Genomic DNA, 17457 nt, shown 5'->3' on the forward strand with positions numbered 1-17457 from the left:
TTTATCGTAGAGACAAACTTAAAACGACTCATCGCAGACCATGTTTCACTTGGGAGGAAAATCTTGTTAATAGGGCCCGCTGTACATGGTCCATCTTCTGTTGATAGTACATAATCTTTGACCCATGTGCTAGGATCATCATCACGTATAAAAGGAAAAGAGAAAAATGTAAAATACTTGAATGAGAGCTTGTATTATAACATTAATATTATTCAGAGTATCTGCTTTCTAGGCTGATGTGATTCATTATTCTAGTAATGCTTTAGTCCTTTGTAATTTGTGGTAATTATGCTTTTTCCTTTTTAATACAAAAAAAAATGTATAAAAATAAAAACTTCAAAAGACAACGCAGCCTGGGTTTTCTGTTCTGCTGACTTGCCCTCCCCAGGGGCCTGGGGAATGGGCTGGGTTCGTCCCTGTGTGGTTGTAGGGACTGGAGGGGGAAGTCAGGCCTCTGTTGCACGTGCACGGGAGAGTGTTTCCAAAGCTGTGGTCCTGCTGACTTTCTGTGGGGTTGCATCCTATATCCCAGGTGTTCTGAGTCTCAGAAAAGTAGTGGATTTAATTCTTATCATATGCAGTTACAGTGATCTTGCTGGTATTTCTGTAGAATGCTGCTGAAAGAGGCCAAAGCGTGGCTTGTGAAAACTGAAGTGTTAAAACCTTAATAATGGGAACTCCCTAGGAACTCCCCAAAGCCATGTGGCCCAGAACGCGTCTGGCTGACGCACAGGCAGCTAGAACCAAGGAACAGTGCGAGCAATTAAGGAAAAAAAACTCTAAACTTTGTTTAAAAATAGCTTTCTAGAGCAGTTTTTTTGTGCATTAGGTAGAAAATAACAGGCAGCAAAAGTGCAGCCATCTCAAGTAGCATGTTTAAGTTCAGCTTAAGGTTTCGTTGCGTGTTCTCCTGGTTTTGGCTGGGATAGAGTTAATTTTCTTTCTAGTAGCTGACATAGTGCTGTGTTTTGGATTTAGAACAAGAATAATGTTGATAACACAGGGATGTTTTAGTTGTTGCTAAGCAGTGCTTACACTAAGTCAAGGACTTTTCAGCTTCCCATGCTCTGCCAGGTGCACAAGAAGCTGGGAGAGGGCACAGCCAGGACAGCTGACCCAACTGGCCGAAGGGATATTCCATACCATATGACGTCATGTGCAGTATATAAACTGGGGGGAGTTGGCCTGGGGGCAGCGATTGCTGCTTGGCGACTGGCTGGGCATCGGTCGGCGGGTGGTGAGCAATTGCATCGTGCATCACTTGCTTTGTATATTCTTTTATTATTTTATTATTACTACTATTTTACTTTATTTCAATTATTAAACTGTTCTTATCTCAACCCACGAGTTTTCTCACTTTTACTCTTCCGATTCTCTCCCCCATCCCACCGGAGCAGGGGAGTGAGCGAGCGGCTGTGTAGGGCTTAGTTTGCCAGCTGGGGTTAAACCATGACACGTGTGAACAACAACTTGTTTCCCAATTAAAATACTATTTGGCATAAATCATTGTCTCTTACTCTGCTAGTCACTGGGCTCTGCAAGAACCACAGGCTGCTGGGTTCACTCTGCCTTCTTGGGTGCCTCGGGGATGCTTTCTGAGAGGGGTGTGAGGCTGAGGAGCACCCTGTGTCTCTCGTAGGCTTTGGTTTGTCTGAACACTGTGTCTGTTCCATGCAGATAATCCAGCAGTCCCAGGACTCCATAGCACTGGTTGAACCTGGAAACCGAACAGAGAATAAACATCAATGGAAGTTACTGAGGTTGCCTCTCCCTTCCTATTTCCATCTCCTTTCAGAGCCCCGATAAGCCGTCCATGCGACTTCTGCTACTGCACCCGTCTCCCTCGCAGCTCTAATGAAGCCTGGGCGAAAATTCTGCAACTTCCCTCTCTGGCGCTGTCGTGACCCAGAAATGGTGGCACTGAACAACAGCCGTGTCTCTCCCGGGCAGCTCAGAGCTGCGGGAGCAGCTGGACAGCCATGTTGCCGTGTCTGTGTGCTCCGGGACGTGGAGCTGCCGTGCTTCCAGCACTGGGATGCCGGCACAGCCGTTCCGCCCAGAGAGCATCTCATCTCTGCAGTGATCCATGTCCTGGCACGAGCCGAGCTTCGGAGGAAAAGATGAGAACTGGCACCACGGTTTGGGTGCTGCCGAGCATTTGGGTAGCGATAGAACTGCCACGCTGGCTGTTCCTGCAGGAGAGGCAAACTGTGTTCAAGGGAATACGTCTATGAATTTAGTGCACATCTGGGAGATGGGAACACTTCTTCCGCTGCTGTGGTATGTATCCCTGAACAACCTGCCGAAACTCTGCTCTCCAGTGTAGGAGGAGGCTGGGAATCTCTGCCAGGAAGGGTTAATTGCAATTGTTTGGGCAAGGTGTTACCTGACCGGTGTTACTAATCCCAGTGTACGGGAAAAGGGACACACAGGGAGGCTCCCTACAAATTTATTTCAGCTGTGTGACTTGCCCTTGCTCTGTCTTTATTCTTCATCACATGCAGTGTCTGCTGCTCTTCTAGGAAGAGCCTTGCAGAGAACTGGCCCTGTGCTTGTGCTGGGGAAAGTCCTGGTGATACCTGCTGCTTCAGACACTATGTGCTTGCTTTCCTCCCATGTAGCCTTAGGAAACTTGAAATGCCCGGGCTCAGCTGCGGTGTTTGTGCTTTGGAGGAAGTTTCCAAGTCAGCTGATGGAGGAGGATGGATGTCAGTGAGGTGGCCGGCAACTGTGTGGGCAGCGGGCTGGAGTCCTCCGAAATCCCGATGTCTGTTTAACTGCTTTAAGAACTGACAGCGTTCAGCCTGCTATCGGGGAACTGCGTAGGCTTCTCTGCTTGTACCCGAGTTATGCAAACCCACTTGACCCTCAGAACAGAGCTTTGCCCGTCAGCAGTGCCAGGGCACAGGCAGGAGGGGAAGGGGAAGCTGAGCAGTGCCCAGACGTACTTGAGGTGGTGGAAGTCGTGGAACTCCGGCGACGGTAGGAAGGGCAGGTGGTAGCCGCAGTGCGAAATGCTTGTTGTTATGAAAGCAAGGGAGAACCACGCTGTGATTGAGACAATATGAGACCCCATGATCATCGGGCCAGTCATGACAGGCAGTGTGTTGGAGAGCTAGAAATGAGAAGCAAACTCTACCTCATTAATAGGTCCACAACAAGCAGACTCTCCTCTAGGAGTGAACTGTTTCACCTGGTGATACATGGCATTAGTGTTGTGCAAAGCATAAAGGGAAGATCCCTCTGCAAACACCTTATTAAAATTACATAATCTGAGCTACCTGAGTTTTACTCACTGCAAAACATAGTCACAGCCCAAGTTCCCTAAGCTTGTAGTAGACGCTAGATGTGAGATCAAACCAGGGATGTGAGGGCAGCATAATTCCAGTAAATCACCCTGGAGTCAGAGATCTGAATTTCAGCTTCACCTTGGAATAATGCTGCTCTTGGGAAACCTAGCTGTCAAAGGGCACCGGCCTGGGGACACGTGCAGTCAAAGGTAGTGATGCAATGATCCCACCTGCACCACTTCATTGTGTCCTACCAGTGGCACAAATGGCTGTCACTGCCCAGACCCAGCTTACTGCACCAGCTAGGATCAGCTGGACTCTTGAACATAAGAAGTCATTCTGCTGCCCAAAGACTGTCAGTTAGGGAGAGTCACAGAGCTGGTGCTGCAGCCCAGGACTATTGTTAACAGGAGATGGTACTGGTGGGATGTCTTTGCATGAGAAGTCTCGGCTGGAGCAGCGCTGGGAGACACTCCTGCAAACACTGATCCCAGCCACCAGCATGAAAATCTTGACAGAATTCTGACTCCATGCAGTAACCCAGATTGTGCAGGTGTCACATCTCGCGCTGAAAGCCCCGTCTGTGCTCCCAGCCCCCGCTGCTCAGGGCAGCACCATTCAGTCAGTTCCTTATCTGTTGGAGGCCCTTGGATCTGTGCTCTCAGCGCCAGCGGCGTTCAGTACAAAGGGGTACTGCCACCCTCCTACAGCTAGGCTTCCTGGCAACGCAGCTCAGCTTCCTCCTCCTAAGAAAGAAGAGTCTAAGGGCACATTCGCTTTTCTTCTCTTACCACTCCTCCTCATCCCCTGGAAATCACGCTCCATGCGGGAACTGGAGGGTGACCGTGGGGGAATCCACTTACTAGGTGTTCTAGCGGGTGAGCATAAATGGAGACCACACCGATGGGGGCTGTCCATTCGTGGTGCTTCTTGTGAATGTGCTTATACAGGAGCGGGAGGTGAACAAGCCTAAGTAGAAAAAACAGAGAAATGTAGGTTTTGAGCTCGTAAGACGGGAACATAGAGTAACCTAACACAGAATTTCTGTTGGGGACTTGCTCGTGCCTCTTCTGTAAAATAAAGATCTTAGAGCAGCTGTGAATAAGACTGTAGGACTCCTGGCTTCCCTCTCTCTTTTTTTTTAACACAGAGCCTTCACTTAATGTATATGTCCACTGACTGATGTTAAACTTAAGTCCAGATAAATCACATAAATCAAAGTTCCACAATGACTGATTTGCTCAAACGTGGGAGCACTTTTGAGGGGAAGACTCACTTTATATTTTCACTGTTTTGACTTCACCTACTGGCAATTATTAGAAGCAGAATTTTAGGTTCTGTGGGCCCTTAAGAAATTGTTTTTTATGGGTTTTTTTGTGTGCATTTGTCCAAAAGGCAAACTACATAGTTCTGAGAATGCTTGCTTGCTTCTGCACAGCCTTGCAGGCTTTTTTCTTCCTTGCTTTAGGTTTTCCCTTCAATGTTGGTGTCAGTGCTTAGAAAGCCTGCGGCGTCAGGAGCCAGACCCTGTTTCGTAGGTGCTGTACACGTGAACAGGAGATCAGTCACTGACCTCTTGAGCTTTTTTCTTTTAGGATAGTCAGTCTTGTTCTCCTCTTTTTGAAGAATGTTGGGTTACAGCTTTTGTGTGAAGCTAGCTGTTTTGTTTTTTTCTTAGCCTCTAAGCTGCTCCACCTTTGTGATTTTACCCATTTTTGCTTACTAGAGTTACTAGCAGCATTGCAGCACCCAAGCCTCATGTTGTAAGGGTGGATTCCAGGACCACCCAGTCTTCCCATATAAACACAAGATTGGTGGAAGAGTGGGGACTAGGACCATTGCTGTTGCAGGAGAGGGTATAAGCTTAAAGGCATAGGGGAAACCCACAGTCTTGTTCCTGTGCTCAGCTCACCTGTGTGTATAATAAAAGAGAATTTCCTCTATTAAGGTGAAGATGCTTAGCTCCACAAGAAACCAGTGGAAGGTGGGTAATTCCTTGCTGAAGGTGTTGCCCCACCGTTTCATGATGTAGAACATAGGTACAAGCATGGGCAAGGAGATAAAGAACTGATTACACAGCGCTGTGTAGATGGCTTGGCGCAATCTCTTTGAGTCCACCTGCAAAAGAGAAGTCAGGACTTGAGGCTAAATCAGAAGCAATGTGGCTTTGAGTTGGGAGGATAAAGAGCTTTAAGATTTGTAGGCTGTTTCTGTGTTAATTTGGGGATCAACTTTTTAACAAGCCGTCAATCCAGATCTGATCAGTAGCCTAATTACAAGAACTGCCTTCCTCTCTGCAGTGGATATGCAAGACTCAGCTTGATTCTTCTTGAATCCTATCTGGTTGCAAGAGAAAAGCATAACAGGTTCTTCTCCCCGCTCCTAGCCTAAGAGACTGCAGGAAGTGTTTAGCCAGCAGGAGAGGCAGAGTGAGAAATACTTACAGGATCATTCTTGCCCAGCTGAATGCGATAGCGAGTAATGAAAGTTGGCTTTCCTGTTACATCAGCCACCATAAGGATTCCATTGAAGCCCCAGAAAGCAAGGCTAGGAACCAATGCAGCCCCTGTGGCGTGAGGAAAGGGCAGAAGTGCGTGAATAAATTGAGAGCTATGGCTAAATCGGAAACAAAATACAGTGGCATAGTATCCAGAGGACTTCCTGGGACCCGATGTGCCAGGTGCGTATCCCCTGCCCTGAGAGGCTTTAAAATGGAATATGGGTAGGTTCTGACACCCGGGTAAGACCTAGGGAATGGAGAGGAGGTTAGAGCAGACAAGTGTCTTGCAGGTTGAAACTTGCCACAACTGAGGCTAAGAAAGGGCTTTTCTGGGAGGCTGGGGGATCTCTGTCCTGGGTGGGTTTTAAATACAAGTTGGATAAGGTCAAGTTGATCCCTGGGACCTTTGAACGTCCCTACCAGGCCCGTTCACCAGCTGTTAATCACAGAGAGAGAAGAGTTTTATAGGTGCTACAGCAAGAGTAAAATTCACTAATTTTACTTTAATTTTCAGTAACTGGTTCTACTGAGTTATTCAGTTCTCACAGGAGCAAAAAGCGTGTTTCCAAAGGGAAGCCATTTCAGCAGCAACAAAAAGACCGAATTTTCAATCTGTAGAGGGGGTCTAATGATGAACCAGTCCAAAGGCAGCACCGTTGCGCTACATCAGCTGTGGCTGCCTTTGAAGCCTACATGTGCTTTTTCAGTGGGAGGATTAGTGAGTTTGGGCAGGCGTGTCCATGTCCCCCTTTTAGACGTAATAAATGGATAGTTCCTCCTACAGCAGAGGGTTGTTAACCTGAGTAACTCACCAAAGAGGAAGATTGTCCACTCCTTTCCGTCAAACAGGTAGTAGAACTTCAGCCATGTTGTTTGCCAGAAATGGCCTGAAGTGTCCCAGATATTCCCCAGATACCTGTGGGAATAAGTGTTCTTGGTTGCCCATCTTTTCATCATCTACTTTTTCCCCTCTCCACAGAAAAGTTTCTCCTCAAGCCCGTGTGTTCGAACAATCTTACCAAGAAACAGAGTTCATTAAGGCAGTGAATATGAGCAGGCCTGTACCAAGGACATAGGCAGTGATCTTCATGGTATCCCAGAGCTTCTCTCCCTGTGAGCAAGCAACAAGAGTAAGCGTGTGCTGCTGTGTCCTACACGAGCATTTGTTGTATTTGAAACGCAGGAGGTCAAGGCAGTCCTATGATGACCCATTGTGTTTCACAACCACTCTAAAGAACATACTAACAAAGGTGTTATGGGATATTGTGTGTAACCGAGGGGGGAGCACGCACACATCCATCTGCCCTGTCACCTGAAGTGTCACTGACATGGAATTCCTCTGGTATAACCAAAGGGAGAGAAAGGACCACTGGTTTTTTTTCCTCCCTCTTGTTATTGGGCATGCTTCTCGGTACCGGGAGGACTGTAATACAAGGGGCTTCTGGATAACTCGGAGCAGTAGGCATGGAAGACCTGGGGGTAAGGAATGGTGCTCCATCTCAACGCTTCCCTCACCCTATCAGTATACTCTCCCTCCCAGTATGCAGTATGCTTTCTCCCCGCAGTAGTCAAGAACTGTTGTGCTCAGATGATCTGATTAACAGCTCCGGTTAATCCAGAACCACTCCTCTCAACTTTCCTCTTTGCTTTGAAGACCGCTTCTTTGAAGTCAGGCTCACGTGCCCAGAAGCTTGCCTTTTTTCCCCCAAGTATAACAGAGGTTTAATACAGGATATTACCTTTCCTTGCATAATTCACTTCGCTCTGCCCCTAAGCCATCACAGGTACAACTCAGCTCTAGTACTGACAGTACAACTTGGCTAGTAGCTACCACGTGCCGTCTGTGTAGAACAACTATTAACAAGGAGCTAAAATACTCAACCTCTCAAAAGTATAAAGTTCTCTAAATCCCTGCTCTCAGTCATGGAAATGTTATCTACTACAGAAATATTCCTGTGTACAGCATAAGGGCACCTCTGATGTTAGCGTGACTTTTATCACAGTAAGGATTTTAACTACACAAAGCAACTGCAAGAGAGTCAGAAAATTACCAGTGAGACCTCTTGATTCCAGGAATAACTATATTCAAAAAGCAATACTCAATATATTTGAGCATTTAAATATTAAAAAAAAAGTTGTTTATCAAATATGTGACAAATATTTAATTAACTATCTGTCTTTTAGAGTAGCCTAAATTGGAATTGGTTCAGAAATCTTAATTTGGATTTTATTGGGTGTATATGCATTTCATTTATCTGCAGGATAAATGATTTAAAAAAAAAAACAATGCAATTCTAAAATAATGCTGTGTAATAACCAGCTAGTGTCTTGTTCATTACTCTGTCCTTCCTGTTTTCTAACTGTGTTGATGTGCTGCAAAAACAGACCGGAGTGAAAACAGTATGATTCATAGTCGCTGTCCTGCTTGTCTCCTGTCAGAGAGGACAAACAAGAGAGACAGCTCGCTAATAAATGTTGAATGCAGGTGTGTTTAGGGTAACGCAATATAGAGTAATCCTCTCAACACAGCTTTCAGTGCTAAGAGCTTCTTTAAGATTCTGTAACAGCTACAGAACATTAAACATCGCCCAGGACTTGTCAGCAATATTTATGTGTCCCAGGACAGAATTTTGCTCATTAGCACTGAAACTTTCCTCGTTAAAACAAACGTACGTTTGCTTCTATCATCTCTTTTTTTTAATCAAGTTAGCAACTGGGGAGGAAGTAATTTAGAAGACTCTTGCCCTAAAGCTTGATGTTTGTGAACCCTGTAGGTTTATATTAGACACAATGCAATCAGTTGCCAGCGTTACCACTGGGTGTGCTGAACTACAAATGCAAGGCTAGCAAAAGCCATCTATTCCAGCTTCAGACAGTGCATGCTGGATTCTGGACTGGAGATTGGCTCTCTTAGCAGTTTTATACTTCCAATTGCATCCATGTTATGCCTCATGTATGCTGACATGAGATAAGACTTTCTTAATCTTTAGACCCTGAAATATCATCTACATATTCTTTAGGAAAAAAGTTACAAAGGCTGTAAAAAGCTTAGAGCTTTTTAACAGAATCTTGTCCTATAAATCCTTTTTTCTCCTGGGATGAAGAACGAACATACCAAAGAAAACCTCTGATGTCTTACAAGTGTCAGAATTCTTAGTTAGACCAAATACTATTTCAGATTCCTTTGCATCTTCCAGCTGAAGAACTCAGAGTTCTTCATACTCATCAGACACTGTGTATTTCCTGCTTTGAGATAGGACAGAGAGTAGTTAAAGCTCAGCACTTAAGCTATTTTAAAAGCCCTTTGGCTAGAAACTGTCTTGTTTTGAGGCTGTGTTTTTATTGCATGTGATGAAGTGATTACGTGAATGAATCCCACACAGTATAATTACATGAGCTGTAGAAGCAGAGAAGTTTACATAGAAAAAAAAAATCTTGTTCATCAAGTCCAAGTGCTAACACCCTGTTTCTCTTCATGCCAACAGCTCCAGCACAGTAGTTTCCAAACTCCGATCCATGGATCGCTTGAGATCTTGCCCTTAAAGGGCTTGTACAAGTTGGCAAATTCCTTAAGTGCAGAACAGGGTTGCTGCCTGCAAGGTAAAGAGACTGCGGCACATCAGCTGGGAAACACATTGTTTATCAGGACCACTTTGAGGACTGGGCCCACTTAGGTGGCACAGCTTCTGGCTACAGTCGAGTATTGTGATCTCTTGCCGCGCAAGCACAGATAACAGGCCCTTCACCGCTCGGTGCTGTAGCTGCAGTCCACTGGTAGGGAAAAAATGCTGGGAAAACGTTGCTGTAGTGATAAGAGATGAGCTCCCAGTTGCACTACAGTGATCAGAGCGTGGATGTACCTGTCACTTCTCTTAGAAGATGATTCAACACATCCAGCCTTCCAAAGCACCTGCATACACATTCTTTAAAAGATGACCTTGAGCCTTTACCTGCTTCTGCTGCTCAGCCATGGTGGAACATCCAGAGTCTTTTTTCATCTGAAATAAGAGGTGATCTAAGTAAGGGAACCTTGTACAGCTGGAGGGTGGAAGAATACACTGCTGACAACAGCAAATCCCCTCAACTTCGAGCTCAGCTGCAAAACTGTAAAATATTTACTCTCTGCGCTCTGTCCTGTCCTGCTCCTTCCTTCATGTTGGCCATGGAGCAAAGCTGAGCTCTTGAGAAGAAAAATCCCCTTATTTCCCAATGAGTTAGTATTGTCCCAGAAGTCTAACAGGGATGCAAGGGTAACAAAGAAAAATGGGAGAACCACCAAAACCAAAGCTTTTGATCGCAGCACTGCTGTGTTGTGGCACGGCTGCCTCCCTGGTCTGGCCCAGGAATACGTTGCACTCAGTAGGAACTCCAGCCCTTCACAGACTGCAAGGAAATTATATGGGACATGCGCTCTTCCATAACGGCGGCATGCTGTCAAACTAACAGGGATGAAAACAAAAATCCAACTACAATAATGTGAGTTTGTGCCACAAAGAATTAACACAGTAGAGCTCTACACAGCCTTCACTCACGTGGCAGAGGAACTGTAAGTTACAGCTTAAGAACATGGTAAGTGAGAAAATCATCTTTGCTTCAAGTCCCGCTATGGTCAATTTGAGGGTTTAAAGTACTAAATGGAAGGTGGCCACCTCGTAATAAATCTCCCTGCATTTGGCTCTGGCTTGACCATTTGTTGCTGGTTTTGGTAAAAAAAAAAATCAAACCCAAGGTTTAGGTAGCTGCTGGGGCTTCGCTGCTGTCCATGGCCCTGGAAAGATCGCTGTATTTCAGGACGTGCTGGGGCTGTCCTAGGGATTATTGCGTAGCTGTTTTATATTGCTGCACTCTTACCATAAATCATAATTAGCAAAAGCTAACAAAACATTCCTTAAAGTTTTCTTGATTTCAAGCGGTCTTTAAGAACAAACACATGAATTCTAATAATATGAAGGCCACATTACCGAGGATTGCAGAATTTAATCCATTTTGCTTTTCATACAGAGAGGAATATACAAGCACAGGCAAACTATGTTGCCTAAGGTAAAAAGGAAAGTACAAAGAAGGTAGAAAGGCACCTGCCTAAGGTACAAAGAAAAACAGCTGGAAGATTATTCATTAGAAAAATTATATTCTATTACCTTTATGATGCTAGCAAGCCTCTTGGGAGTACTCCTCTTGCAGCGTCCAGAAAGGAGGAATACACTGCCAAAAAGAAGTCCCCGTATTAGCCAGGAAGTTATACTTCAGCTTTGAAATGATAGCTTTACGGGTACATTCTTACAAATGCAACTCCGTTTATTTACAGGTGTTTCCAGCTCTGTTTCCCTACGTTACATGTTAGTATGCAGGTCAAGGGGCACGAGACAGAAAAATTGGACACCTTCCTGCTTGGGTTATTCATGGGCAGAAAAGGACAAGGCCAGTCCACCAAACTACATACTTTAGTGGAAGAAACTGATGTTAAACAGTTCTGAGAAGAAAAAAAAAAAAAAAATCAGGCAAAAAGTGATTTGAAACTTGAAACCATGAGCCCGAACTCCCAACCCCCTATTTCGACACTAAGGTCGTATATACTCCTATGGGAAATGCTAACTTTTGGTAGCAGCCTTAAAGAAAAATAAACAATTTTGTCTCCCTTGGCCAAAAAAAGTAGTGTGAGAGGTGCCCTAAGGCGCTATTGCTTAAAATGTGTATGTGTTAAGTCACAGTGTCCTACAACTTCTCGTCTTTCCCCAGATCTAGAGCTCCTCGCTATTAGACTTTGTGAGCTACTAGAGCCAGTCTATGAGATCTTCCGTATGTTTTTTTTCTCCGATATATCAAGTTTGCCAACTACAACCTTATTGAAAAAATATAGTTGGACTCTAATATATCTGATGAAGAATACCTATAAGTCGCGATCACAAATAACATGCTAGCCTGAATAGAACAGCATAAATAACTTGCCACAGGACAAATTTATCTTATCTTAATTTGCAAAAGACCTTCTGGTCACAATGATGCATTTTATGTTACGTAACATGCACTATATGCCCATCTTGTCACACAGGTCCTCTCAGTGCAGGTGTGCCCACTGTCTCTAAGAAAACACTACTGATGCTTGAAATATGTCAAGCTTGAATAATCCATTCCTTTTTGAGGCTTCGCTCCATTCCAGCTTGCTTAGCAGGTTGTTTGGAGCTTTGCACAGTAGAGTTTTAAGTATCTGTATGGAGGGAGATTCCACAGCTTCTCTGGGAAATCTGTTCCAGTATTTGACTGCCTTCACTGTAAATTTTTTTTCCCCCTAGTATGTAATCAGCATTTCCCTTGTTATAACTCATATCCCTTGCCCTTTTGCTGCGCACCTCCCTGTCCTCTTTACAACCATCCAGCAGGGAGCTGAAAACAGCGATATGAAATTATTCTGCTGGAACAGTGCAGTAAATAGTGTTGGCCATAGTTTTCTGTGGTTAAGGAGATTATTCTACTCCGATGACCTTGTACTAGAGAACATTAGATCTTAGAAAGGCAGACATAAAAGGGGTATCTCAGTTAGCTGCTTGCTGGAAGGCTGATGCTCCAGAATGGTTCCTCCATACAGCAGTGCTGAGTCAAACCCTCCTGAATCTTTGCATGCAAAGAGCTAGAGAGCAGAGCACAGTAGAAAATGTGACTCTGCTCTGAGTTTTTATGAGGAGAAAGAGCCATTGCTTGATCGAGTCTCATATTCTCTGAGTTTAGGAAAGAGTTAAAATTATCATCACATTTCTAGTAGTATTGCTTTTAAAATAATCAAATTATGATAGAAGTCTTGCTTGGGCAAAGACTTCCAGTTCGAAACAGTACTGCCATGTCTGCTTACCCTCCCTCTTCCCAAAATCTCAGTACACTACCTTTATTAAGTCACATTTACAGGACAAAATTTTACATTATTTACATTAAAACAACATAAATTTTGATGGATTCGGCTTTCCCCAACATCTCATTACCTACTCTTTTTTGTTGGATAATGTCTCTTCTGATTCAGAATATACCAAATACATTAAAAAAGCATTTGTGTAACCATGGCTGTTTCAGCAGACAAAAAAGCCATTCAACTGCTTGGCACTGATCTTGTGTTGGCATGCTATACAGCCCCGAATCAACCAGTGAAGATCTCAGCTGCTTGCAGCTATTTCCAAATATTAGCTAGAACTGGTGCTGTTTAAAAAAAAAAAGTTTCTTTTTAGTTATTTCAAATTAGTTAATACAAAATTTGATCCAAACCAAATTCTCAATCCTAAAGTAACTGTTTTTCCAATCAGTCTCTTGACGTTAAAGGGGAAACATACTCTAGTCAATAAAGAATTCTAATACATTTTTTTATTGTTATTTCCATGTACTTCATCATTTGCCCAACAACTGTTCACTAAGTCACAGATCTGTTGTCACTGAATTTTCCACTTCAGGTATCAGAAAAAGCTAGTTTATCTAAGTAATTTTTTAAAATGCTCAACATAATCTGAAAAGGAAAGAACTGCCATATTTTTTACATTTGTTTTAACACTTACATTATTATTTGTGTCCCATCTCTGCTGTCCCCTTACATTTCTGTTGCCCAGAGAGTCCCAAGCTGAGGCTGCACAAGTGCCTGCTTCTCCCTGTATGGCAGCCAGTATGGCAGTGTATTGTATCCTCCTGACACCAGCCACATAGTCCTGCTGCTGGCAGGTGCAGCTGAGTAAGAGGGTACGCCTGCTGTGATGGGCTGGCTGCCTACCACAGTTTCTTGGTGTTCCTTTTTCCCTCCTGCTTGAATCTTCTGTTGCAGACCTTACTTCACTGGAATCAACCTTTATAGCGCATAGACAGTAGAAAACAACTGCGCCTGAGAGAAAAAAGGCTACGACTATCCATGAAAGTATAGAACGTATAGAAAGGAAAACGTAAGAACAACTTACCTGGTCACCCAAAAAGTGGCCTGTCAGCCACACTATGTGGACAGACACAGGACTAGACGTCGTGTTTGGCTGATGTCCTTCTCTGCCAAGCACTGCACAGATCTGAAGGCAACCACAGTTCCTAGAAAATCTTAGGACTGTTCTTTAAACAGACACATGACATTGCCTTTTAATTATTTCCTCAAAGTGTCTGTCGTATCTTTTCAAGCTCCTACACTCCTGAACTCTGGCTGCCCATTCTTTGCTCACCTCCTGCTGATGGTAGCCTAGGAGAGGTCCTTCGTGTCCATTCAGAGCCCGGAGTTCAACTCCTTACCTTTCAGTACTGCTGTGGAAACTTTATAAGGGTTTAGGCAAAGGTGACGGGGGTGTGTTTCCAAGCAGGAGCTGGCTGTCCCCTCCCAGACAAGTCATGTGAAGGCAGTGCCATGTCACTGTTAGCACTGGCAGTGTTCCCTGTGCATATGTGCACGCTGTCACTCAGTTAAGCATTTGGAATACATCTCTGCAGGTAAGAGTTTTCCATCAAGAGTTAATGGCTGTATCTGAGAATAAAAAAGCCATCTACACCTTAAAGATAAGTAGTCTTTATAATGCACTGACTCATATTTCGAGCACAAAATAGTGCCAGCGTAACCGAATGGGTCAAAGGTGTATTTGTTAAAAGCAGTAAGGGTTACCGTGGAATTTGGCAAAAAACCAGCAGTCCAGTTTTCATTGTGGCACTAAATCTATAAATTACACCAATGCTGTTGCTACATAGTGTCCTCAGCCAGTTACAGGTATTGGTTCCATCTGTAAGGACAAGATGCAAACAGGTTAGAATGTGCTTGGGCTCAGTTGTCTTTAAACATGATGTTTACAGACCATAAAGTCTGTAATTATGGTATTGCAGAGAGCAAGATGTAATTTGCCGTAGCATTGGTCTTTATTATGCAAATGTGGCCCCAATCTACGTTACTTACCTAATATACAGTGCCCTATTATGAACTAAGCTCTGAGAATTGAGGGTGTTACTCGCCACAACTTTCCAGATTTATTTTTCCACACAAGGAAGAACAAGGAATATCACCTCTGCCTCACAGTTAGCCTTGTATGGCCGTTCACAGGTGAAGCAACACACGCTCTTGGTAAGCAACATCTCAAGCTAGCAACAGCTAGAGTTGCAGAGAGATTGGCAAGCGTGAATAATGGTGGTGCCCGTTGCCTGTGCCTGGATTCTTGTACCTACCACTACATCTGTATTTTTACCAATTAACTTATTTTCTGGAAGGAGAGTATTCCCAGAACTCCCCTCCCAACTTCATGCTGTTTGTCCTCTTGGAGCGGTAAACATTCACTGTTGCTTTACTTCAGATTTAAGACTGTGTTACTGTTTTCATTGACACTTTCTCTTGACTAATCCTAACTATCCCCTAGTGGGGAAAGAGTTTGTAATTCTTAGCTGTTGCTACTAATTGTTATTTATCAAAGACAGCAGACTCAACAGGGAGGAATGCAATTCCTTCACATATTCACACATGTGCAGAGGAGGAAGTGGAAATTGGGATTTCACAAGAGGAGTGCCATATGAATGTTGTCCTGAGCCGATCTTTATTTGGACTTGAGCTTGCACAGGGAGGACTGTTCATCCAATAGCCAAAGGTGGGTGATAAGCCCGTGAATTTCACAGACCTCAATCTCTGTTTTTAACGGCTGTTCAATTCCAACAGAGGTTATGTCTGAAATATTTATACGCAATAGGAACAGACAGCTCAGCATATTCGTCATAAGGATGTAAACATAATCTACTTTCTGCTGCAAGTCTGTGTCTAGGGCAGGTTGGCAATAATCTAAAAGCTGCTTCTATCCGTTGGCTAGCCTGTGCCCTGCATGGCATCTTCACCACAAACCCTCCAACATGCTGAGGCATGCAAGAAGTCTGATTTCTTCTCAGCAGAAAGGCTTTTTGATCAGACGCTTCATAAAATAACTTCTCTTTGTTCACTCCCCACAGTTTTTGTAATAGTCACTGTTTGTTTTGCTGTTTGAAAAAAACATTAGAAGGAGAAGAACTATGAATTATCTTTCAGGATTGTACAAACCCACACTGCTAGTTCCTCTAACACTGAAGAGGAATCTGACCTTAGCGCACCTCAGCTAACCATTAGTTCCCTGCATTCTGAACTATATTTCTAACCATCTGCCAGGGCACACGTGTGCCACCACCTAGTACTGCAGCGGTACGCTTTGGAAACATCTGCGGAGCGATGGAAGGGTTAGGAAAATGTAAATGATGGCCTTGCTGTTACGGTTCAAACATGTTCAGCAATAGTTGTATCTTTTAACGCTCAAGACATAAGATTTCTGTTAGTAAGTTTTCTACTATTTGTGGCGCTGTACCAAGCTCTAAAGGAAACGCACAACCGTTTCAAGGGCAATCCAGGACATGCAGCTCAAGCTGAGTAGTATGAAAATGTTGAGCTAAAGCCCTTTCTTCTACCTTATGATGTAGTAGGTCTGCACACACAAACTGTTTTGTTACCGTGGTCTTAACAGAATCGAATAGAGGGTGTGAGGACTCTTCAAGAACCTGCTTTGGAGCGCTGGACCTGGAAGCAATTTTGATAACTTCCAAATACAAGAACTATGGGACTATTTTAAAGAGCAGGGTGCCTTTTCCAGCTATTCTTCATCTTTATTAGCCATGATGAAAATTAGCCATGATTGAAAAAACAAATTCTGACCTCCTTGAGCAAAATATGTTTCCAGCTCTCACCACCAGTGCTTGTAAGCATCCTTGAATAGCTTTTTTTTAAACTATATGCAAACTGTTAAACATTACAAGCATAATTTATCACAAGTGATTATTTCCCGCAATACATTTTTTTATTAGAGCAGCAAGGCACACATATTTTTGGTGTCCTGAGAAGATTCATCCTCCCTTTTTCCCTGGATTCAACATACCTTCAAGTGCTGGGTTTATGAGCAAGAAAAATATGTATTTTACTCTGAACTCTTAGGAAAAAAGAATTCTAACCTTATATTTACAGAGTGCTGTAATCTAACCTGCTATATTTACCTGCTAACAACGTATGTTTTCTTGCACGAAATCCCAAACTCAAGTGACCACGGGAAGAAAGGTGATTACTTTCTGCCAACCTGGCATATTGCATAATATATAAATTACGCAACACAAGAGACTGCAGAGCTGAGAAGGCAAAATGGTAACTATCTATCATCTGTGAAGATAAACTTTGAATCAAAATAATGTTCAGTAATGGAATGTCATAAGATGCTGACAGCACCAAGGTCACTTGGTAGAGAGCAGTACTCAGAAAAACCTCTCCTTTTCTAAAAGTTATGTTTCTGCTGAGGTATGAACATTAAACCTGAGACACTGAACTATGTCTGAAATGTAAAAGATACCAATATTTGTTTTTCCAGATACTTGTATCAAAATGGTAGGCAAGTAGCTGAGGTTCAGTGAGAGGAAAGACTCCCAAATGGTAGGCACGTAACAATTCTGCAGCAGTACCAAAACTGCAGTATTTTGTAACAGATGCAACACTGTCCAGAAGGCTGGCAGTCTAAAAGAAAGAAAATACTATCTAAGCTTAATTATTAGTAGACAAGCTTCCAAATAAATTCAGTATCTGCCGTCAGCATCAGCCAGCAAAGCAAGTGTTGGCAGCTATGCTACACAAGAAGTTACATTATGCTGCTTTACCGGATACAAACTTTTGTTGCTAATGTAATTTAAATA

At 43.5% G+C, this 17457-nt stretch overlaps 3 protein-coding genes across 7 annotated transcripts in view; 2 read left to right on the top strand and 1 right to left on the bottom strand.

Moving 5' to 3' along the window:
* Positions 1-10465, top strand: part of LARP1 (La ribonucleoprotein 1, translational regulator) — a 58752-nt gene extending 48287 nt beyond the window's left edge. The window contains exons 21-22 of the transcript XR_012675907.1: positions 1796-2280; positions 6770-10465. The gene's annotated coding sequence lies outside the window, so the exon portion shown is untranslated. The remainder of the gene's footprint in view (positions 1-1795; positions 2281-6769) is intronic.
* FAXDC2 (fatty acid hydroxylase domain containing 2) overlaps positions 1-17457 on the bottom strand; it is an 18261-nt gene continuing 804 nt past the window's right edge. The window contains exons 2-12 of one of the 5 annotated variants that reach the window (XM_075164257.1): positions 15504-15735; positions 14393-14507; positions 10929-10992; positions 9741-9788; positions 6810-6901; positions 6603-6706; positions 5735-5856; positions 5203-5408; positions 4154-4259; positions 2949-3115; positions 1-1717 (exon numbers count right to left, since the gene is read on the bottom strand). In XM_075164257.1, coding sequence (XP_075020358.1) covers positions 1561-1717; positions 2949-3115; positions 4154-4259; positions 5203-5408; positions 5735-5856; positions 6603-6706; positions 6810-6901; positions 9741-9788; positions 10929-10992; positions 14393-14507; positions 15504-15624 — 1302 coding nt within the window. In that variant the 5' untranslated portion in view covers positions 15625-15735 and the 3' untranslated portion in view covers positions 1-1560. Of the gene's footprint in view, positions 1718-2579; positions 3116-4153; positions 4260-5202; positions 5409-5734; positions 5857-6602; positions 6707-6809; positions 6902-9740; positions 9789-10928; positions 10993-14392; positions 14508-14677; positions 15000-15503; positions 15736-17457 lie in introns of those variants that run through there. The other 4 variants (XR_012675908.1, XR_012675909.1, XM_075164259.1 and 1 more) reach the window with 4 other exon arrangements.
* The window catches only part of CNOT8 (CCR4-NOT transcription complex subunit 8), a 16546-nt gene continuing 14326 nt past the window's right edge, over positions 15238-17457 (top strand). Inside the window, exon 1 of the mRNA XM_075164262.1 lies at positions 15238-15356. The gene's annotated coding sequence lies outside the window, so the exon portion shown is untranslated. The remainder of the gene's footprint in view (positions 15357-17457) is intronic.

The sequence above is a fragment of the Calonectris borealis genome, chromosome 15 (assembly GCF_964195595.1).
Source record: "Calonectris borealis chromosome 15, bCalBor7.hap1.2, whole genome shotgun sequence".
NCBI lineage: Eukaryota > Metazoa > Chordata > Aves > Procellariiformes > Procellariidae > Calonectris > Calonectris borealis.